Source organism: Mustela erminea, chromosome 10 (assembly GCF_009829155.1).
Source record: "Mustela erminea isolate mMusErm1 chromosome 10, mMusErm1.Pri, whole genome shotgun sequence".
Classification (NCBI taxonomy): domain Eukaryota; kingdom Metazoa; phylum Chordata; class Mammalia; order Carnivora; family Mustelidae; genus Mustela; species Mustela erminea.
The window spans coordinates 46789290-46813328 of NC_045623.1; the positions used below are offsets into that span (position 1 = coordinate 46789290).

Sequence of the window (24039 nt, forward strand, 5' to 3'; positions counted from 1 at the left end):
AAGAGGTAAAGGATCTGTACTCTGAAAACTATAAAACACTGATGAAAGATGTTGAGGAAGACATAAAGAATTGGAAAAACAAAACAAAACAAAACAGAATTGGAAAAACATTTGCCGGCTCATGGATTGGAAGAATAAATACTGTTAAGATCTCTATACTACCCAAAGCAATCTACACATTTAATGCAATTCCTATCAAAATACTGCCAACATTTTTCACAGAGTTGGAACAAATAATTCTAAAATTTGTATGGAACTACCAAAGATCCCAAATAGCCAAAGCAATCTTGAAAAAGAAAAAGCTAGAGGCATCACAATGTGGACTTCAAGTTATATTACAAAGCTGTAATGATTAAGATGGTATGAAACTGGCACAAAAACAAACACATAGATCAATGGAACAGAAGAGAAAATCCAGAAATGGACCCTGAACCCTATGATCAACTAATCTTCAACAAAGTAGGAAAGAATATCCAATGGAAAAAGGATAGTCTCTTCAATAAATGGTGTTAGCAAAATTGGACAGCCACATGCAGAAGAATGAAACTGAATAACTTCCTAACACCACACATAAAAATAGACTCAAAATGGATGAAAGACCTAAATGTGAGACAGGAATCCATCAAAATCCTAGAGGAAAACACAGACAGCAGTCTCTTTCACCTCCACAATAGCAACTTCTTGCTAGACTTATCTCCTGAAGCAAGGGAAACAAAAGCAGAAATAAACTACTGGAACCTCATCAAGATAAGGTTCTGCACAGCAAAAGAAACAATCAACAAAACTAAAAGGTAACTTTCAGAATGGAAGAAGATATTTGCAAATGACATATCTGATAAAGGCTTAGTATCCAAAACCTATAAAGAACTTACCAAACTCAGCAACCAAAAACCAAATAATCCAGAAAAGAAATGGGCAGAAGACATGAATAGACATTCTTCCAAAGAAGACATACAAATGGCTAAAAAACACATGGAAAGATTCTCAAGATAAGTTTTCATCATGGAATGACAAATTAAAATGAAATGAGGTATCACTTCATACCAGTTAGAATGGCTAAAGTTAACACAGAAGAAGCAGTAAGTGTTGCTGAGGATATGGAAAAAGTGAAAATCTCTTTCACTATTGGTAGGAATGCAAATTGGTGCAGCCACTCTGGAGAACAGTATGGAGGTTCCTCAAAAAGTTAAAAATAGAGTTATCCTATGTCCCAGCAATTAAACTGCTAGGTATTTACCCAAAGTATATGAAGATACTGATTCAAAGGGGTACATGTACCCCAATGTTTATGGCAGCATTATCAACAATAGCCAAATTATGGAAAGAGCCCAAATGTCCATCACCTGAAGAATGGAAAAAGAAGAGTTGTTGTATATACATGTGTATATATATACACACAAAATATAATATTACTCAGCCACAAAAAAAGAATGAAATCTTGCCATTTTCAATAACGTAGTTGGAGCTAGAGAGTATTATGCTATGTGAAACAGTCAAAGAAAGACAAATTCTACAAATTTCACATATGATTTAAGTCTTATGTGAAATGTAACAAAACAGATGAACCTAGAGGGTGAAAAAAAAGAGGCAAACCATAAAACAGACTCTTAACTATAGAGAACAAGTTTAGAGTTATTAGAGGGGAGGTGGGCAGGGGGATGAGTTAAATGGGTGGTGGTTATTAGGGAAGGCACTTGTGATAAGCATTAGGTATTGTGTGTAAATGATGAATCATTAAATTCTACACCTGAAACAAAATTGCACTGTATGCTAAGTGGAATTTATTTATTTTTTATTTGGTATTTTTTTTTAATTTGACAGAGAGGGACACAGCGAGAGAGGGAACACAAGCAGGGGGACTGGGAGAGGGAGAAGCAGGCTCCCGGCTGAGCAGGGAGCCCGATGTGTGGCTCCATCCCAAAACCCTGGGATCACGACCAGAGCTGAAGGCAGATGCTTAATGACTAAGCTAACTAACTGGAATTTAAATAAAACTTGAAAAAGAAAAATTATGAATGACGGAGGAGGAAATGGTTTTGAACTTTATGTAAGCAAATTAATAGTACATACAGAGTGTCCACTAAAAAAACAAAACAAAACAAAAAAGAACTTCTAAGAGAAATAGACACATCCACAATTATAGTTGGAGTTGTCAGCACCCTCCTTCAATAACTAATAGAACAAATAGACAAAAAATACAATAAAAATATAGAAGACTTAAAGACGGGAGACTGGATGGCTCAGTCAGTTAAATGTCTGACTTGATTTTGGCTCTAAGTCATGATTTCAGGGTCATCAAATTGAGCCCCACAGTGGGTTCTGAGCTCAGCAGGAAGTCTGCTTGAGCTTCTCTCTCCCTGTCCTTCTGCCCCTCCTCCCATTCATACTCTCTTGCTGTCTCTCTCTAAAATAAATAGATGAGCTCCTGGATGGCTCAGTTGGTTAAGTGAACAACTCTTGATTTCAGCTCAGGTCATGGTCTTGGGGTCGTGGGATTGAGTCCCTCATAGGGCTCTGTGCTCAGTAGGGAGTCTGCTTCTCTCCCTTTCCAACTCATGCACTCTCTTCTCTACTTCCCTCTCTAAACTAAATAAACAAATCTTTTTTAAAAAATTAAACAAATAAATAAATCTTAAAGGAACTAAAAGGACTCAATATTTCAATCAACTTGAACTGACTGACATTCATGGAAAACTCCACCCAAAAACAGTAAAGTATACATTGTTGTCAAGCATACATGGAATATTTCCAAGAAGGATCATATTCTGGGCCATAAAAACAAGAGTCAATAGACTGCAAAGGATCCATATCAGACTAACATACATCCTTGACCACAATGGAATTAAATTAGAGATCTGTAACAGAATTACATCTGGAAAATTCCCAAATATTGGAGACTAAATAACACACTTCTAAATAACCCATGTCAAAGAAGAAATTTAAAAGGAAATTAGAAGGTATTTTAACTTTTTTTAATAAAAAACACAACGTATCAAAAACTGTGAAATATAGGGGCACCTGGGTGGCTCAGTCAGTTAAGCGTCTGCCTTCACCTCAAGGTGAAGATCAGGTCATGATCCCAGGGTTCTGGGATAGTCCCACATCAGACTCCCTGCTTAGTAGGGAGTCTGCTTCTTCCTCTCCCCCTGTTTGTGCTCTCTTTCACTTTCTCAGTCCCTCTCAAATAAATAAAATCTTTTTTAAAAATTGTGAAATATAGGGGCACCTGGGTAGCTCAGTGGGTTAAGCCTCTGCCTTCAGCTCAGGTCATCATCTCCAGGTCCTGAGATCGAGCCCCGAATCAGGTGCTCTGCTCAGCAAGAAGCTTGCTTCCCCCTCTCTCTCTGCCTGGCTCTCTTAAAAAAAAAAAAAAAAAAAATTGTGAAATATAGCTAAAGCATTACTCAGAAGGAAATTTATCACACTAAATAACCATATTAGGAAAGAAAAAAGGTCTCAAATTGACCATCTCAGCTTCTACCTTCAGAACCCTGAGAAAGAAGAGAAAATTGAGCACAGAGTAAACAAAAGAAAGAAAAAGAGAAAGAAAAATAAACCATAAAACAGCATAAAACAGACTCTTAACTATAGAGAACTGAGGATTACTGAGGATTACTGTAGGGGAGGTTGATGGGGGATGGGTTAAATGGTGATGGGGATTAAGGAATGCACTTGTGATGAGCACCAGGTGTTGAATAGAAGTGCTGAATCATTATATTGCACATCTGAAACTAATATTACACTGTACATTAACAACTGGAATTGAAATAAAAACTTGGAAGAAAACAAGCAAACAAATAAATACTAGCTCAAAAAAAAAAAAAAGACTGATAAAAGCAGAAATCCATGAAATGGAGAAAAAGGAAAAAAGACAAAAATCAATTAAATCAAAAAGTGGTTTCTTTTTTTCTTTTTTTTAGATATTTTTTCTTTTTTTTTTTTTTTAATTTATTGGACAGACAGAGATCACAAGTAGGCAGAAAGGCAGGAAGAGAGAGAGGAGGAGGAAGCAGGCTCCCAGCGGAGCAGAGAGCCCGATATGGGGCTTGATCCCAGGGCTCGATCCCAGGATCCTGGGATCATGACCTGAGCCGAAAGCAGAGGCTTTAACCCACTTAGCCACCCAGGCACCCCTCTTTTTTTTTGTTTTTTTAAAGATCTTATTTATCTATTTGACAGAGAGAGGGAGATCACAAGTAGGCAGAGAGGCAGGAAGAGAGAGAGGAGGAGGAAGCAGGCTCTCCACTGAGCAGAGAGCCTGATGGGCTCGATCTCAGGATCCTGAGTTCATGACCCGAGCTGAAGGCAGAGGCTTAACCCACTGAACCACCCAGGCACCCCTCAAAAATTGGTCTCTTGAAAACACAAAAAAAATTGATAACCTCTAGCCAGAATGACTAAGAAAAAAAAGAGAGAACATTCAATTACCAACATCAAGAATAAGAGAAGTATATCACCACAGACTGTACAAATATAAAAGGATAGTAAAGAGGTCATTAAGAAAAATGTAATGTCAATAAATTCCACAAGTTGGGTGAAGTGACAAATTCTTTGAAAGACACCTACCAAACCAAAGGTCATTCAACAAGAAACAGGTAATCTGAATAGTATCATATCTGTTAATAAGTTGAATTTATAGTCAAAAACCTTCCTAGAAAGAAAATCTCAAGTTGTAATGGCTTCATTTGTGAATTTTACCAAACATTTAAGGTAAAAATAATACCAGTTCCACACAAACTGTAGTAGGAAGTTAAAGAGGAGAGAATACTTTGAAACTCATGATACAAACATAACTAATTTTGTTCAGACATCAGTTGTTTTTGGCTTCTTCTTACATATATATATTGAATTGTGTGTGTGTCACACACACTTCTTACATGTACATTTTTGCTACTTCTTACAGGTATATAAGGTATTTCAAATATTTAAGAAAACTTCTAGTTCTGTGCCTATCCAACAGCCAAAGCTTTTCCATCCATTGGATGGTGTTTTTATTTTTTTTTTTTTATTATAAATGAACCTCAAGAGTGTTATCTCTACGATAAGGAAACACTTCTGAAACAGATTAGTTAGATTCCAATGGATTTCCAGAGTAAACAAATTTCAAATCAAACTCTACTTATGTATAAAACTCTTTTCCTTTTTAGCATATGAGCAAAAATATGCATGTATTTCATTAAAGTAAATATTTTTCAATTCACCTTAAAGAGAAGAATGAAAGCCACCTATCACTTTCTTCATAGGATGTACCCATAACCACTATTTAATTTTAAAAAATATCCAAAGACATTGTTTCATCTTAAAGTTTAACCATATTTGAAGACTAATCTAACTTCACATAATATTCACTTTAAGAAGCACCCATAATCTTTGGATCTAACATAATTTTTATCTAGTTATTTATGAAGCAAATACTATAGTCTAAGTTTTAAAAAGATTACAAACTTTTTAAGTAAATATTTGATTAATGAAAATATGCGAATTCCTCAACTAGGAAACTTTTTTTTTCCCCCTAGGAAGAATAGGAAATTCGGGAAAAAAAAATTTCCTTTAAAAGGCATAAAAATGCTCCAGATATTAATAATGAAATACTCTTCCAAAATATTTTTATATATTCCAAATGTTATATCAAATTAAGACAAATTATAACATATAAATTATAATAATATAATACATATATACATACTGTGTCCTGCTTTGGAATTTGGACTAAAACAGAAAGAAGTTGCTCTGTATCAAGAAATCTTGATATAACTGAAACAAATAAAAAACATGTGCATTTAAACATTGTGTTACAGTTCAAAATATAAACTATGTAAAATATTATCCTCAAATAAAAACAGAACAGTTCTACCTATAAACTTTTATCTATCTTACATATGTCAGGAATAAAACAATAAATTATAATGGTCTTTTCTTAATTTTATTAGTTATAAGCTGTCTTCAAATATCTGACACTATTGATCATCCTTTCCTTCTAAAAACTATACTTGTCTGGCCTTTAGATGTTATTATAATTTTCTTCCCACCTTTTTGATTTGTAACTTTTCTTCATGATACTTAAGATTAGTTTAAAAACCCAGTTCAACCACTAACCATGTAACCTACAGAATTTACCTATCTTCTCTGAACTTTGGCTGTGTTCATTTTTGAAATGTGGATAGTAACATCTACCTCCCAGGGTTGTTGTGAGGAATAAGTTGGATAATATGTGTAAAGTACCTGGCACACACTAGAGCTCAAAACTGTTCTATTGTTCTTCTCAACTCATTTTCTAGCTTAAAGTATTCTCTAAAAACAAATTCATAGATAACTGTAATCCACCCCTTTTAAATATCTACAGTTTTTTCTAATCTTGCCATTTAACAGAACTTTTAAGGATGAACTCATTTCCTCATACTTAAAACACAGTAAGCTTTACTAATTTCTCTTAATAACTCATTACTATTATCATCACTGAAATGTATGACCTCAAAGTTTTGTATAGACTTAACTGATACTTCACAAAATGGATCCAATCTCCTACTTTTTTGGTTTGTTTGTTTTTTGTTTTTCAACCTGCTACTCTTAAAAAATCCAAAAAGATAAAAATTTTATGTCATTTTCTTCCTGTTCAAATGCCAAGTATCTTGTGGTATTTTTCAGTTTGCCTACCTCTAGAATTCTGTCCTTTTCTAAGTTGCTGCTTCTACAGTAATTAGCTATGTTAAAAGAATGTTTAAAAAATCACAGTAAATAGACTGAGTATACTAATATTATACTGTTCAGTAGGACATAATACAATTATGACATTTTACATGTGATTCCACTAACCAGACTCTCTTAAGCCCTCATATAGATTGGCCTCTCTCTTTTTTGGTCTGTTCTTCTTCACTTCCCTAAGTCTATCATAACAACCAGAATAATGTTTCTAAAATAAGGATTTGATCATATTATTCTCCTGATTTAATATCATCAGCTCCCTATTGCATACAGGATAAAATCCCAAATTTCTTACCATTATATAAAAGCCTTTTGCAAGCTAGCCCCAATCCTCATTTTCTGCTAGGCTTCAAGTCATAAGTAACTACTGGCCATGACTTGAATACAACAAGCTCTTTCATATCAATATTAAGTACAATGGCAGAAGCTTATTTTAAGTCTATCTTCCCCCACCTTCCCAGAAAAAAAATATTCCTAGAAAGTAATGACTGCTCAAGATCACAGCCAATGGCACCATATCAGATATTTATCCCAGCCACTACATCCAAAAAAACATTGTTGTTGTCCTATATGCATCAGCATACCTTGCACAGGCAGGCCTTTGTTTTGAATACCATTTCTAGGATTCTCTTATTGTCAAAATCCTACCCATTCCATAATATAGAACTGAAATATTATCAGGGCACAGAGCTGGCTCAGTCCAGAGAGCACGTGACTCTTTGATCTTGGGGTCACAAGTTCAAGCCCCATATTGAGTGTAGAGATTACATAAATAATAAATAAATGCTAAAAAAAAGAACTGAAATATTATTTATGGATCCTGTATTCTGCCTTATTCCCAGTTCACTTCTTTGTGTTCCCATAAAATACTCAATTATTATTGCATTGATAGCACTGTATCATAATTATTTATTTAAAATTCTGTTCTCTATCACGACTGTAAGATCCTTGAGGACTGAAGCTTATAGCTTTATCTTCCTCATCTTTCTGTCACTAATACCTATAGGATGCCTACCATAAAGTCAGTACTAGGTTGTTGAGGGTTTTTTTGTTGTTGTTGTTGTTAAAGATTTATTTATTCCAGAGAGACAGAATACATAGAAGCAGGGGGAAAGGCAGAGGGAGAGGGTGAGAGAGAGAAGCAGACCCCCCGCTGAGCATCAAGCCCAATATGGGGCTCCATCTCACAACCCATGAGATCATGACCTGAGCCAAAACTAAGAGTCAGAAGCTTAAACTGACTGACCCACCCAGGTGCCCCAAGGTTGTTTTTCTTATTTGTTTGTTTTTTTAATTTATTTTTTATTTTCAGCATAACAGTATTCATTATTTTTGCACTACACACAGTGCTCCATGCAATCCGTGCCCTCTCTAATACCCACCACCAGGTATGCCAACCTCCCACCCCCTGCCCCTTCAAAACTCTCAGATTGTTTTCCAGAGTACATAGTCTCTCATGGTTCACCTCCCCTTCCAATTTCCCCCAACTCCCTTCTCTTCTCTATCTCCCCATGTCCTCCATGCTATTTGTTACGCTCCACAAATAAGTGAAACCATATGAAAATTGACTCTCTCTGCTTGACTTATTTCACTCAGCATAATCTCTTCCAGTCCCGTTCATGTTGCTACAAAAGTTGGGTATTCATCCTTTCTGATGGAGGCATAATACTCCACAGTGTATATGGACCACATCTTCCTTATCCATTCGTCTGTTGAAGGGCATCTGGGTTCTTTCCACAGTTTGGAGGACTGTGGCCATTGCTGCTATAAACATTGGGGTACAGATGGCCCTTCTTTTCACTACATCTGTATCTTTGGGGTAAATACCCAGGAGTGCAATGGCAGGGTCATAGGGAAGTTCTATTTTTACTTTCTTGAGGAATCTCCACACTGTTCTCCAAAGAGGCTGCACCAATTTGCATTCCCACCAACAGTGGAAGAGGGTTCCCCTTTCTCCACATCCCCTCCAAAACATGTTGTTTCCTGTCTTGCTAATTTGGGCCATTCTAACTGGTGTAAGGTGATATCTCAATGTGGTTTTAATTTGAATCTCCCTGATGGCTAGTGATGATGAACATTTTTTCCTGTGTCTAATAGCCATTTGTATGTCTTCATTGGAGAAGTGTCTGTCCATATCTTCTGCCCATTTTTTGATATGATTGTCTGTTTTGTGTGTGTTGAGTTTGAGGAGTTCATTATAGATCCTGGATATCAACCTTTTGTCTGTACTGTCATTTGCAAATATCTTCTCCCATTCCGTGGGTTGCCTCTTTGTTTTGTTGACTGTTTCCTTTGCTGTGCAGAAGCTTTTGATTTTGATGAAGTCCCAAAAGTTCATCTTCGCTTTTGTTTCCTTTGCCTTTGGAGACATATCTTGAAAGAAGTTGCTGTGGCTGATATCGAAATTACTGCCTATGTTCTCCTCTAGGATTCTGATGGATTCCTGTCTCACATTGAGGTCTTTTATCCATTTTGAGTTTATCTTTGTGTATGGTGTAAGAGAATGGTCGAGTTTTATTCTTCTACATATAGCTACCCGATTTTCCCAGCACCATTTATTGAAGAGACTGTCTTTTTTCCACTGTATATTTTTTCCTGCTTTGTCGAAGATTATTTGACCATAGAGTTGAGGGTCCATATCTGGGCTCTCTACTCTGTTCCACTGGTCTATGTGTCTGTTTTTATACCAGTACCATGCTGTCTTGGTGATCACAGCTTTGTAGTAAAGCTTGAAATCAGGTAACGTGATGCCCCCTGTTTTATTTTTGTTTTTCAACATTTCCTTAGCGATTCGGGGTCTCTTCTGATTCCATACAAATTTTAGGATTATTTGCTCCAGCTCTTTGAAGAATACCGGTGGAATTTTGATCGGAATATCTTAAAAGTATAGATTGCTCTAGGCAGTATAGACATTTTAACAATGTTTATTCTTCCGATCCAAGAGCATGGAATGGTCTTCCATCTTTTTGTGTCTTCTTCAATTTCTTTCATGAGTGTTCTGTAGTTCCTTGAGTACAGATCATTTACCTCTTTGGTTAGGTTTATTCCCAGGTATCTTATGGTTCTTGGTGCTATAGTAAATGGAATCGATTCTCTAATTTCCTTTCCGGATTTTCATTATTAGTGTATAAGAAAGCTACTGATTTCTGTACATTGACTTTGTATCCTGCCACCTTGCTGAATTGTTGTATCAAACCAACTCCACACATAAGAAGGGAAATAATCAAGATTAGAGCTGGGATCAATGAGGTAGAGACCAGAGATACAGTAGAACGTATCAATGAAACTAGAAGCTGGTTTTTTGAAAGAATCAATAAGATCGATAAATCATTGGCCACACTAATCCAAAAGAAAAGAGAGAAAGCTCAAATAAATAAAATTATGAATGAAAAGGGAGAGATCACAATGAACACCAAGGAAGTAGAAACAATCATCAGAAGTTATTATCAACAGTTATATGCCAATAAGCTAAGCAACCTAGATGAAATGGATGCATTCCTGGAAAACTATAAACTCCCAAAATTGAACCAGAAAGAAATTGACAACCTGAATAGACCAATATCTAGTAACGAGATTGAAGCCGTGATCAAAAACCTCCCAAAAAACAAGAGCCCAGGACCTGATGGATTCCCTGGGGAATTCTACCAAACTTTCAAAGAAGAAATAACACCTATTCTCCTGAAGCTGTTTCAAAAAATTGAAGCAGAAGGGAAACTTCCTGACTCTTTCTATGAAGCCAGCATTACCCTGATCCCCAAACCAGGCAAAGACCCTACCAAAAAGGAGAATTTCAGACCAATATCACTGATAAATATGGATGCTAAGATTCTCAACAAGATCCTAGCAAACAGGATCCAACAGCACATTAAAAAGATTATCCACCCTGACCAGGTGGGATTCATCCCTGGGCTACAAGTTTCAACATTTGCAAATCAATCAATGTGACAGAACAAATTAATAAGAGAAGAGAGAAGAACCACATGGTCCTCTCAATTAATGCAGAAAAAGTATTTGACAAAATCCAGCATCCGTTCCTGATTAAAATGCTTCAAAGTATAGGGATAGAGGGAACATTCCTGAACTTCATAAAATCTATCTATGAAAGACCCACAGCAAATATCATCCTCAAATGATGGGAAAAGGCTTGCATCCTTCCCGTTGAGATCAGGAACACGACAAGGATGCCCACTCTCACCACTCTTGTTCAGCATAGTATTAGAAGTCCTAGCAACAGCAATCAGACAACAAAGAGAAATAAAAGGTATCCAAATTGGTAATGAAGAAGTCAAACTCTCTCTCTTCGCAGATGACATGATTCTTTATACGGAAAACCCAAAAGACTCCACCCCCAAACTACTAGAACTCATAGGTTGTTGTTTTAATGAGATTCGGATTCTCCTATTTTAATAAGTTATAAAAATTACGTTCCCACCTTGCTCTGTTCCTGTTCCCCTACTTCATTACATGTTGAGATAAATTATAAACTGTCAAGATATAGAAAACATAGAAGTGTTTTAACATTTGTAGATGCAAATTTAAAACTGTCAGTTAAAAGAAATTATAAAATATATCAAAATTAAAGTTTCAAAGAAAACTCAAGTTTTTCATTAATATCACACCCTTTAAAACATAACCCTGGGAACAATAAAATACAATTTTCAAGAGGTTCAACAACAAATCAATAGTTTAACAAATAGGAATACCCGTTATATCCTAGCCTTGTACAGGAATCCTCCAACAAAGCATGCACTTACAATCCAGTAAGATAAGTGGCATAACAAGGCACTCCAGGAAACATGTAGAAAAGGTACCTAACACAAACCTGGGGAGTCAGAGATGTCACATGAGTGACATCTAAGCTGGAATGGTAAAGGATGAACTGCCGTTAGTTAAGGAGTGCTTGGGAGAAGGCTTCACAAGGAAGGAAGAAGAAAGATTCTAGGCAAATGTACAGACTACAAAGACTAAAAAAACATGAGAGAATCTGCTCAAGTAACTGAAAGAAGTTTAATTCTATTTAAAGGCAGAATGGAAAGTGAGGAGTAGCAAGACATGCTGTGAAAGATGACAAGGAAAGAGTCATATAGAAGAGTCTGGATTTTATCCTAAAAGAAGTGAGAAGAGATTGAAGAATTTTATGCAAGTGTGTATGTGGTAGCCCCAAAAGTTATCTATGTCCTAATTCCTGGAATGTGCAAATACATTACCTGATAAAAGAAACTTTGAAGATGGAGTTAAATTAAGCATCTTGAAAGGGAGAGATTAATCTGGATTATTTTTGGTTCCCTAAGTAATCACAAGAGTCCTTCGAAGAGAGTTGTAGGAGGATCAGTGACAAAGAGAGGATACAAGGATAAAAGCAGAGGTCAGAAAGTAGAAAAGATACTATGCTGCTGGCTTTGAAGATGGCGAAAGGCCCATGAGTCATCTACTGATCTGCACAGACTCTAGAAACTGTAAAAGGCAAGAAATAAGATTTGTCCATAGAGCCTCCAGAAGGAATGTAGACTGCTAACATACTGATTTTTCCCAATAAAACTGATTTCTGACATCCAGAACCCAAGATAATAAATTCATGGTGTTTTAAACCACTAAATTTGTGATAATTTGTTATATTAACAATAAGAAATAAATACAGAGTGATATTCTCAGAATTATATTTTCAAAAGATCATTCAGGCTGCAGCATAGAGAAGACACCATAAAAAGAAAGATTGGAGGAGGGAGATCAAATAGGAAGTTGTTGCAATAATTCAATATATAGATAAATTTTTCCCAGCCCAGCAGCACTGGGGATAAAAGCAATGCATTCAAAGAGATATACATATAATCTGACTTACTTGTGGAATATAAGGAATAACATGGAGGACACTGGGAGATGAAACAGAGAAGTGAGTTGGGGGAAATTGGAGGGGGAGACAAACCATGAGAGACTGTGGACTCTGAGAAACAAACTGAGGATTTTGGAGGGGAAGAGGGTGGTGGGTTGGGTGAGCCTGGTGGTGGGTATTAAAGAGGGCATGTATTGCATGGAGCACTGGGTGTGGTGCATAAATAAAAGATGCTGGAACACTGAAAAGAAATAAAATAAAATGGAGGAAAAAAGAGATATACAGAAAGAACTTTGCAGAATTTGATGACTGATTTCAGGTAAGAGAAGTGTTAAGAATGACTTCCAGGGGGGTTTGCGGATAGCTCAGTTGGTTTAGTGCCTGCCTTTAGCTCAGGTCATAATCTCAGGGTCCTAGGATTGAACTCTGAGTTGGGCTCCCTGCTCATCTGGGAGCCTGCTTCTCCCTTTCCTTCCACCTGCCACTCCCCCTGCTTGTGCTATCTCTGTCAAATAAATAAAACTTTTTTTAAAAATTAAAAAAAAAAATGACTTCCAGGTATGTGGCTTGATAAAGAGGCTGGATGTAGAGCCCTTCACTGAAATCAGGAAGACTGACTCAGAAGGGAAGATAGTACTGTTTGGATACACTGAATTTAAAATATGAGAGGAACATCTAACAAGTGCTCAGTAGGCAATAAGACAGATGGGGCTAAAGGTCTGTAGAGATATGTGGGTATGAGATACAGATTAGGAAGTCATGAATATGTGAGTGATAATTATAAAGCCAGGAAGGTAAGTCATATTTGAATACACAGGGTAAAAAAACAACCTAAGACGAATCTTTGAAGAGGCTTAGCATTTAGGGAATAAGCAAAGGAACAGAAATCTATAAAGAAGATGCAGAGGGAAAAGAAAAGGCTCATAGTCTTTCCCTTTTCCATTTGAAAGAAAGGACTCCGATGTTTTTACTCGGTTATCTGATCAATGACAGAGCTTTCTGAGGATGTTCCAAGACAGTAAGTATTCAGTCCTGAGGTCTATTTGGAAATCCCTATAGGTAATAGTTTGAGGGAAATAACCAGTTGGTTCTGACTGGATATTAACATAAACTTTTTTTTTATTATGTTCAATTAGCCAACATATAGTACCTCATTAGTTTTTGATGTAGTGTTCAACAGTTCATTAGCTGTGTATAACACCCACTGCTCATCACAACACGTGCCCTCTTTAATACCCATCATCCTGTTACCCTATTCCTCCAACCCCCCTCCCTTCTGTAATCCTCAGTTTGTTTCCCAGGGTCCAGAGTTTTTCATGGTTTGTCTTCCTCTCTGATTTCTTCCCGTTCAGTTTTCCCTCCCTTCCCCTGTGGTCCTCTGTGCTATTCTTTATGTTCCACATATGAGTAAAACCATATGATAATTGTCTTTCTCTGCTTTGAGATAATATCCTCCAGTTCCATCCATTTCAACGTAAATGGTAAGTATTCATCCTTTCTGATGGCTTAATAATGTTCTATTGTATATATGAACCACATCTTTATTCATTCATCTGTTGAAGGACATCTCGGCTCCTTCCACAGTTAGGCTATTGTGGACACTGCTGATGTGAACACTGAGGTGCATGTGTCCCTTCTTTTCACTACATCTGTATCTTTGGGGTAAATACCTAGTAATGCAATTGTTGGGTCATATGGTAGCTCTATTGTTAACATCTTGAGGAACCTCCACACTGTTTTCCCAGAGTGGCTGTACCAGCTTGTATTCTCACTAAGAGTGTAAGATGGTTCCCCTTTTTCCACACCCTCACTAATATTTGTTGTTTCCTGTTATGTAAACTTTCTTAAAAAATGAGTTTCAGAGCTAAAAAAGAAGGAAACTCCAAAGAAGTAGAAAGAAAATCAGGAGACTGTATAATTGCAAAAACAAAGAAAGGCAATAATTCAATAAAAAGAGATATTTAGCAGTATCATGTAAGCTGGAGCTCAAATAAGAGAACTAATATGTGTCCATTAAATTTAACAATGAATCTTTAGGTGACTGTCTTAAGCTGAGTTCTTCAGAAGGAGATCCTGACATGAGGACTGATGTGCAATTGATTTATCAAGAATGTGCTTCCAGGGATACCTGGGTGGATCAGTTGGTTGAATGTCCAACTCTTAATCTCAGCTCAGGTCTTGGATCTCAGGGTCATAAGTTCAAGTGAAAAAAAGGGGGAAAAAAGAATGTGTTTCCAAATTTAAGAAATAAAATAGATGAACATATGGGAGGGGGGAGAAAAGAGAGAGGGAAACTAATACTAAGAGATTCTTTTTAAGATTTTATTTATTTACTTATCTGAGAGAGAGAGAGAGAGAGAGAGAGTGCACGCTTACAGGCATGGGGTGGGGAGCAGCAGAGGGAGAGGAAGCAAAGAGTGATGAGCAGGGAGCATGACCCAGGGCTCTATCCCGGGACTCTGAGATCATGACTTGAGCCAAGAAAGACATTTAACTGACTGACCCACCCAGGCACCCAAGAGATTCTTAATGACAGAGAAAAACTGAAGGTTGATAGAGGGAGGTGGGGGGGCGGGGAATGGTCTAGGTGGGTGATGGGTATTAAAGAGAACACTTGTGATGAGTACTGGGTATTGTATGTAAGTGATGAATCACTGAATTCTACTTCTGAAATCAATATTGCACTGTTTGTTAACTAAAATTTAAATTTTTTTTTTTTTAAATTGCTTCCTAGAGAAAACGGGAGAAGAGAGAAGGATGGGGAAGGGAAAAAAAAGTCAAGCAGAAGTATAATTTCAGGCAAAGATCTATGGAAGGTAACTTCAACTGATCCTATAGAAGAATTATGGATTTAAGGGCTGCAAGGCTCTTTTGACACGCTTCTTGAAAGCAAAATGCTAATAGTCTGGGGGCAGGATTCCAAAGAGACTCTAAGTGTGGGCCAGGAGAAGCAAAAGCCACACGGAGCAAGAAAAGGGGTACACAGAAAGGTAAAAAGACAAGAGGATATTGACAAAGAACCAATAACATTTGCTACAGTAACCTTGACTAGAGGAATCTCACACAGTGAGCACAGAAATAGTACACTGAAATATTGTGAAAAGAAGATAGTGACTGCAGAAAATCTGTCTTTTGACAAGTTTACCTATGAATTGGGAGAGCAGAAAAATAAGGTGGTAGCTGGAGAAGGTAAAGTCCAGTGAGTTTGTTTGTTTGTTTGTTTGTTTGTTTTACAAAGACAGGAAAGACAGGAGGAAGAGAGGAAAAATATTAAAGATACGGGAGACAAATGAGTACAAAGACAGTATCCAGAACATAGGTGGAGCAATTAACTACAGGCAGGAGAAGGGCAACTGCATATTTGGTCACAGAAAGTTTAAAAAGCTGATTATTGTTGGAGTTTGACTGAGATTACATAATTAAATAACTTCATATTTTAGGCACTTATGTATTACATGGAATGCCAGGTATAGGTCGGCCAAAAAGATGTTGCTATGAACAAGAAAAGGAGTACTGTTAAAAATGTCTTCTTTGTGGGGCACCTGGCTGGCTTAGTCCTCCAGAGGTGCATGCAACTCTTGATTTCAGGGTTGTGAGTTTGAGCCTCATGCTCGGTGTAGAGATTACTAGAAAATAAACTTTAAAAAAAAAAAATGGCCTCTTTGTAGCTTGCTCAATGCCTCTTAGATTTTCATGTACCAGAACACCAGGTGGAATGGTTGGGAGAGTAGAGGTATGAAAGATAGATCAAACTGCTAGGAACCAGGAATTGAACTAGGAGCGGTGCATATCTACTGTCCTTCTACCTACATATTTAAGAAGAGAGTTGTATTGCCATGCAAGTGAACAAATAGCCAGGTGCCAAAGGCGATTCTCTTACCTGATATTACGGGGGTTGAGCTGTGTCCCCCAAAAAGATATTCTGAAGTCCTAAGTCCTGGTATCTAAACATGATCTTTTTTGGAAATTAGATCTTCACAGATGTAATCAAGTTAAAATAATGTTATTAGGCTGAACTTAATCCAATATGACTAGTATTCTTATAAAAAGACAATGCATTTTTTAATAATTTGTATTCATAAAATTAGGTGATATTCATTTACCTGACTGAAGTCCAAAAAAGAGTTCCTCATCCTGAAGTAGTTCTTGAACACAATCTAATCTCATGTTAATGGTTTCAATATCAACTAGAGGTTCTAATATATTAGAACGAAGCCTTCTACTTCCTCCAGGAGTCTTAGTATAATTTAGAACACCAAAGAGTGTGTGATTATTCCTTTGAAAACAAAAATGAGGAAAATTTCATCAAGTATAAAAAATAAAATCCAAAGAAGTTACCATTTAACTTTTTTAAAGATTTTATTTATTTATTTGACAGAGATCACACAAGTAGGCAGAGAGGCAGGCACAGAGAGAGAGAGAGGGAAGCAGGCTCCCTGCTGAGCAGAGAGCCCCATGTGGGCCTCGATCCTAGGACCCTGACATCAAAACTTGAGCGGAAGGCAGAGGCTTAACCCACTGAGCCACCCAGGTACCCCGACCATTTAACTTTCTAAATAACCCTTTAATCTACATTCGTGATTCTCAAACATTATAATGTGCATACAAATCACACAGGAAATTCTAAGTCTGAGATGAGGCCAAAGAATATATATTTCAAATAAGCTCCCAAGTATGCTATCAATGGACAATGCTTTAATTAACAAAGGGTAGACAATATCGTTTTGTATTAAATGATTTTTTTATAGATCAGCTAGAATATTCAGACTAATATAAAATGTTGTAGTCCATGGCATTCCATCAATATTAGCAAGAATCAGTAATGTACCTTTTATAGGGGCAGAGCTTTCACACTGAAAAAAATAAATATTTAATATAGTCACTTTGTTGTAATTGAAGAAGTTAGAGAATTGCAAACAAAGAGAAAGAAAATAATTTCAGGTACAGAAAATGTTAAACAAACAAATAGAACAGGACTGCATAGAGAATGACCAGGAGGTTTCCTTAGTTAAGCTCGTTGAGAGAGACCTATATGTACATTTGGTAGTTGAATTCAAAAGATATCCATGCAAAGATGATGATGGGATGGAAATGATGTTGACAACTATGTTGAGAGTAGGTAACATATCGAACATTAAGTATGTGCCAGGCAATATACCAGGCACTTTACATTTATTAATTTATTTAATTCTAATAACCACAGTGTGAAGTTGATGTTATATTTAACCACATTTTATAAGGAACTGAAATGCAAAGAAATTAACTAACTCGTCCAAGGTTTCCTAATAATTAAATAACAAGAAAAGAGTTAGTAGTTAAAAGGGGCCAAATAGAGGCACCTGGGCGGCTCAGTGGATTAAGCCTCTGCCTTCAGCTCAGGTCATGATCTCAGGGTCCTGGGACTGAGCCCCGCATTGGGCTCTCTGCTCAACAGGGAGTCTGCTTCCCTCTCTCTCTGCCTGCCTCTTTGCCTACTTGTGATTTCTCTATCAAATAAATAAATAAATAATTTTTTAAAAGGGGGGGGGGGCAAGTAGAACAGTAATTGAAGCCCAGGAAGGCTTTTTGGATCTAGAACCAAACAGAAGATCAAGGTCAGTGGGACTTTGCAAGTGAAAGAAAATGGAGGAAGATGAAGAAGCTGATAAAGGCCTGGACACAGAAGTTCTTGTAGGGCATGGTAAAGAGTCTGGACTCTATTCTACATGTAATGGAGCCACTGGAAGATTTTCAGCTGCAGAGTTCCAACATCTGATTTCTAGTTTAAAAGGATCACAATCTGCCCACTGGATCAAGAAAAGACTAAGTGTAGGAGGGTAAAAAGAAGGCAGAGAAACAAGTTAGGGGCTATTATAGTAGTCCAGGCTAAAATGATGGAGGTAATGGTTAGGGTTGTAGCCTTGGAAATGGTAAGATGTGATCCAGAATTGGTATGTATTCCAAAGGTTGAGTCAGGGGATTTACTAGTGGACTGAAATGGGTTGCGAGAGGGTAGAAAACAAGAATGACTCTTAACTTAGTCATCAGACTAGCAGATTTTTGGTATTTCAATTTTTTTTAAGTAAACTTTTAGGGCTCGAACTCACAGCCTTGAAACCAAGAGTCATATGCTCTACCAACTGAGCCAGCCAGGTACCCTGGTATATCAATTTTTTTTAAGATTTATTTATTTGAGAAAGAGAGAGAATGAGACAGAGAGAGAGCATGAGATGGGAAAGGTCAGAGGGAGAAGTGGACTCCCAGGTGAGTAGGAAGCCCGATGTGGGGCTCATTCCCAGGACTCCAGGATCATGACCTGAGCTGAAGGCAGTTGCTTAACCAACTGAGTCATCCAGGAGCCCCTGGTATATCAATTTAAACAAAATTTTAGAGAACTACTCCAATCAAGCCTGGTCAGGGGTGGGGGTGGGGTCATCACAGGCATTTACTTTTTGAGAACTGGACATCTACAGGAACCAAGGAAGTGAGCAGCATACTCAAATCTGCCACTTGTTATAGAAATCAAAGGGTGAAACTGCTCTGAACAGGTAAGTGACAAGTTTACAGAATGTTAGAGCTATCCAGATAGTTCAGCAGGTCGAATATCCATCTTTTAACCTGATATTCTTTGGTTCAAATCTGTGAAAAGACTTCTCAATTTTCACTTTGAACAATAATATGAACTCTTAGAGGTCAAATATCCTATCATGTAATACATAGCAGGAACTCAAGCAATGTTTAATAATGATAATAATAAATAATGATGAACTATGAAATGAGGCAGTTATAAAACACTTTGTGGTAATTACCAGCCTTAGTTGCTGACTCTCTATCTTACTCTGTATTACTATAACATAGAAAGTAAATGACAAGAGTAATTTTTCCAGATAATATTATTTTAATTCTTTTTAAGTAGGAAGAAAAGAATATTATTCACTAAGCTGAAAAGGAATAAAGCCACAATTAACTATAAATTAAGGCTGTAATTTTAGACCATCCTCATTCAATGGAACTGCAAGAAACTGAGGCCACTATACTGATGCATCACTAAAAGCATTATATACAGTAATAATACTAAAATAGTATCAACAGCACCTAGACAGATTTAAACTGCTCTTGATGATTAGAGTATAAGTGATTAACAAAATCAGACAGCTTTTGTTTCTAAGTTTGCAACAGCAAATAATGTCTGGCAATTCCACATAATGGAAAATAAAGCCAAGATAAGAATACACAAAGTAACAGAGATATTGAAACAACTATGGCTCTAAATTTGCACAGAGCACCTTAAGGTTTCAGTTCTCTAAAATGCTTGTTATTCCCTTCAATATTCTTAATACTAAAAATCATAATCACTTTATCCCTTTCATTGATGTCTAATGTTATATTTAATTACCAGAAGCTGATTATTTACTCCAAGCTTACTTACTCTGAACTTGCACTTTACCAATAATACTAAATAGCTTTAGTTTCCTTGCACATATCATACTGTTATAATGAAAATCATAGGGTGCATGAGTGGCTCAGTGGGTTAAGCCTCTGCTTTTGGCTCAGGTCATGGTCTCAGGGTCCTGGGATCGAGCCCCACATTGGGGGGGGGGGGTCTCTGCTCAGCAGGGAGACTGCTTCCCCCTCTCTCTCTGCCTGCCTCTGCCTACTTGTGATCTCTATCTCAAATAAATAAACAAAATCTTGGGAAAAAAAAGAAAGAAAGAAAAGAAAAGAAAGTCATGCCTTCAGGATGCCTGGGTGTATCAGTTGATTAAGTGTCTGCCTTCGGTTCAGGTCATGAGCTCAGAATCCCTGGATGGAGCCCCATGTTGGGCTCCCCACTGAGTGAGGAGTGTGCTGGTCCCTCTGCCTCTCCCCTCACCTCCCAACCCCCGGGCTCCTGCTTGTGCTCTCTCTCTCTTTCTCACTCACTCTCCCTCTCTAGTGAATAAATAAAATCTTTTTTTTTTTTTAAAAAGGAAAGAAAATAATGCTTTTAAGACTTAACTTTTCACCTTTTCTACTTCATCTGGATAACTTTTATATTTCAAAACTTACCTCAGGTATTATCTCCTCTAGAAAGCCTTTCCTAATTACTTCCTTTTTACCCTTAACCCTCTCTCTGCTATGATCCCATCACTGATATGCAAATTTTATCACCATACTTAGTACACGTTAATAATACTGTCTTTGTGTTTCCTCCTCTAGACTAATTCCTCAAGGAGAAAAATCATAGCTCATTAATTCTTTGTCCCAAACTGACCCCTTATTAATGCATTTCTGCCTGACAATCACCATGTTATTTTCTATTAACATGTTAATTCTACTTTAAGTAACCCACTATGAAATCTACAAACATTGTGTGTGTGCATGCATGTGTGTGTGTGTGTGTGTGTGTGTGTGCGCACGCGCGCCTCTCCCTATCTCTTTATCTCTCATGCCCACCATCAATATTCCTGGTGCTCTAATTAAAGTTAATAAGAAACCAATAAAACCAGCAATCTAGTCATACCATAGACCAAGTGATTCAACTATTCTTACCTTCTCAAATAATTACATAGCCCCTTAAACTTCCTGGACTTGATGCTTTTAAAGATACTTATTCTAATTTTGTGGTAATCTAGAGACAATATCTTCTTTTTATTGTGGTAAAACACACATAACATAAATTTTACCTTTTTAATCATTTGAAGCACATAATTCAGTGTTGTTAGATATACCCACAATATTGTACAACCACTGCCACTGCCCATTTCCAGAACTTTTTTGTCATCCCAAGCAGAAACTCTGAATCCATCAAACGGTAACAACTCACTCCCTACTATTCCAAGTTCCTGATCATTTTTGTCTACTGTCTCTATGAATTTGCCTAGTCTAGATATCTAAGTGGAATTAAAAAATATTTTTCCTTTTGTGTTTGGTTTATTTCACTTAGTACAATGTTTTCAAGGTTCATACATCTTGTGGCATCTATCAGAATTTCACTCATTTTTTTTTAAGATTTTATTTATTCATTTGAGAGAGAAAGCCCAAATAGGGGGAGCAACAGAGGGAGAAGAAGCAGACTCCCTGCTGAGCAGGGAGCCCAACACGGGGCTCAATATCAGGACCCTGAAATCATGACCTGAGCTGAAGGCAGTCACTTAACAGACTGAGCCACCCAGGTGCCCCTGGAATTCCATTCATTTTTAAGGCTAAATGATATTCATTGTACATCATGTATATACCTGATTTTGTTTATCTAGTCAGTCATTCATTGATGGACATTTGGTTTATTTCCACCTTTTGGCTACTGTGAATAATGCTGCTATGAACACTTGTATGCAAGTAACTCTTTGAGTCTCTGCTTTCTTCTTAGTATATACACCTAGAAGTGGAATGATGTATCATATGGTAATTCTATGTTTAACTTCTTTGATGAGTCACCATTCTGTTTCCAAAAATGACTGTACCATTTTACATTCTCATGATAAATGTACCAGGGTTCAAATTTCTCCATATCTTTGCCAATAGTTATTTTCTACTTACTTGATAATAACCATCTTAATGAGTGTGAAGTAGTTAATTGTAGTTTTGATTTGCATTTCCATAATGACTGTGCTTATTGGCCATTTGTATATCTTCTTTGCAGAAAAGTCCATTCAAGTCTTTGTCTATTTTGAAATGCACTGTTTGTTTTTCTTGTTTCATACAAATATCTTTTTAAAATTTGACTTTTGTGAAACATCTAAGCAGTTCAGCAACAATGACACAATAATTAAAGGTATGTTTATTCATTATTTATACATCAAACAATTTAAAGAAATGTAAAGTAACTATTCATAGAAAAATAGGACATAAAATATACTGATACATTTTTTAAGAAAAAAATTGGATGATCTTACCTACTGTCTTGATTATTAATTAGTAATTCAAGGTTTTGGGCTGATGATGAATCTATCATGGCTGTCTGTTCACTACCCTGGAAACAAATCTTCAGTGATTTTGGTGCATAAACTGAATTTTGAATAAATTCAACATATTTTAATAAAGCTGCAACAGCTGCAAGGCAGTAATACCTGAAAGGTGACCAATGAAACATCACTATAAATCTTTGGAATAAATAAAAAGTATTGCTATAAAAGAAAACATTTATTTCACCTCATTATTAGGAAAATTATAAATATTTGCATAGCATTGCTTAAATTCAAAGGGAAAAAGCACACTCAGTGCTCTTTACATTTGAAAACTTGCTAAATAACCTCTAAACCATAAAAGTTCATAGAACAGACAATTTTCTGAAGTCTGACACTTAAGGACTCCAATAAATCACATGTTGGAAAACAATATTCAGTGGTAGTATGTGTCAATGTACCATTCTAAGATTCAAATAATGTTGAAAAAGTCTGACAGAGTTAGGAGGTTCCTATGTATAGAAAATTATGTTAGGATCTTGGTGAGCTTAGTCACTAGTACAACCTAACTCAAAGAAAGTATCTATTCAGTATGTTCTAAAAAATATCCTTTCTAGGGTGCCTGGGTGGCTCAGCCTGTTAAGCATCAGCCTTTGGCTCAGGTCATGATCTCAGGGTCCTGGCATGGAGCCCAAGGCAGGGCTCCCTGCTCAGTCAGTCAGGAGCCTGCTTCTCTCTCCCCATCTGCCCACTGCTGCCCCTGCTTATGCTCACTCTCTCTCTCTGTCAAATAAATAAATAAAATCTTAAAAAATATATCCTTTTTGAAAATATCATTCCCTGTCCTAGCTGAATCCCTTAGGAGCACATGTATGAAATAACAGGACTACAGCTCTGTGCCTCACATTTCTAGGTTACCCTGGCTACTTGAGTAAAGTGAGCAGCAACCACAACAGCAATAGATTATGACCAATTTGGAAAATTTCTATATAAATTAAGTTAGCAAAATATGCCTTGTATATAAATTTTAGTTAGCTGTTTTACTATTTCAGTAATTACTGACTGTGTATTATAAACCAGGCACTTTTCTAGGGATACAGCAGAGAACAAAACAGACAAAAGACCTTGCCCTCATGGAACTCAGTCTATAGATTTATTACTTTCCCTAAATGATAACTTACTTGGATTGAACCTCCATTAGGACAGTGCTGAATTCTGTTACGCATAACTGTTCAATGTACTCTAGTCCTTTTGTTTCATTGAAATATTTCCTTTGGATAGTAGTAAAATTAACATTCTGAAAAAAAGTTTTAATTCCAAAATAAATTTTAAGTTTCATGCAGTTGCCCAAAACTGCTTTCTTAAACACATGCAGGCAAGTACATATGTAGGTAGCTTTATATTGTATAAAGTTTCTTTTTTATTATTTACTATTTTCCAGTTAAACAGAATATTCGCTTAATGATTTAAGAAAAAGAGAATGATTATCTGTTTTGCTAAGTGAATTATGGCAGTCTATAGCTCTTATTAGACCATAGTCACATGATATTTAATTGGATGTGGTAGGTACAATAATAAAAAATAAACACGAGAGTCTCTGTCTTCTACTAATTTTATTCTCCAGCTCCACCACCACCCAACTTG

At 36.6% G+C, this 24039-nt stretch overlaps 1 protein-coding gene across 2 annotated transcripts in view; it reads right to left on the reverse strand.

Annotated features, from left to right (window-relative positions):
• MSH4 (mutS homolog 4) overlaps positions 1–24039 on the reverse strand; it is a 103406-nt gene that overhangs the window by 63517 nt on the left and 15850 nt on the right. For both annotated transcript variants that reach the window (XM_032301674.1, XM_032301673.1), the window contains exons 5-8: positions 23577–23692; positions 22387–22560; positions 16636–16808; positions 5687–5754 (exon numbers count right to left, since the gene is read on the reverse strand). In XM_032301674.1, the coding sequence (XP_032157565.1) occupies positions 5687–5754; positions 16636–16808; positions 22387–22560; positions 23577–23692 (531 nt within the window). The remainder of the gene's footprint in view (positions 1–5686; positions 5755–16635; positions 16809–22386; positions 22561–23576; positions 23693–24039) is intronic.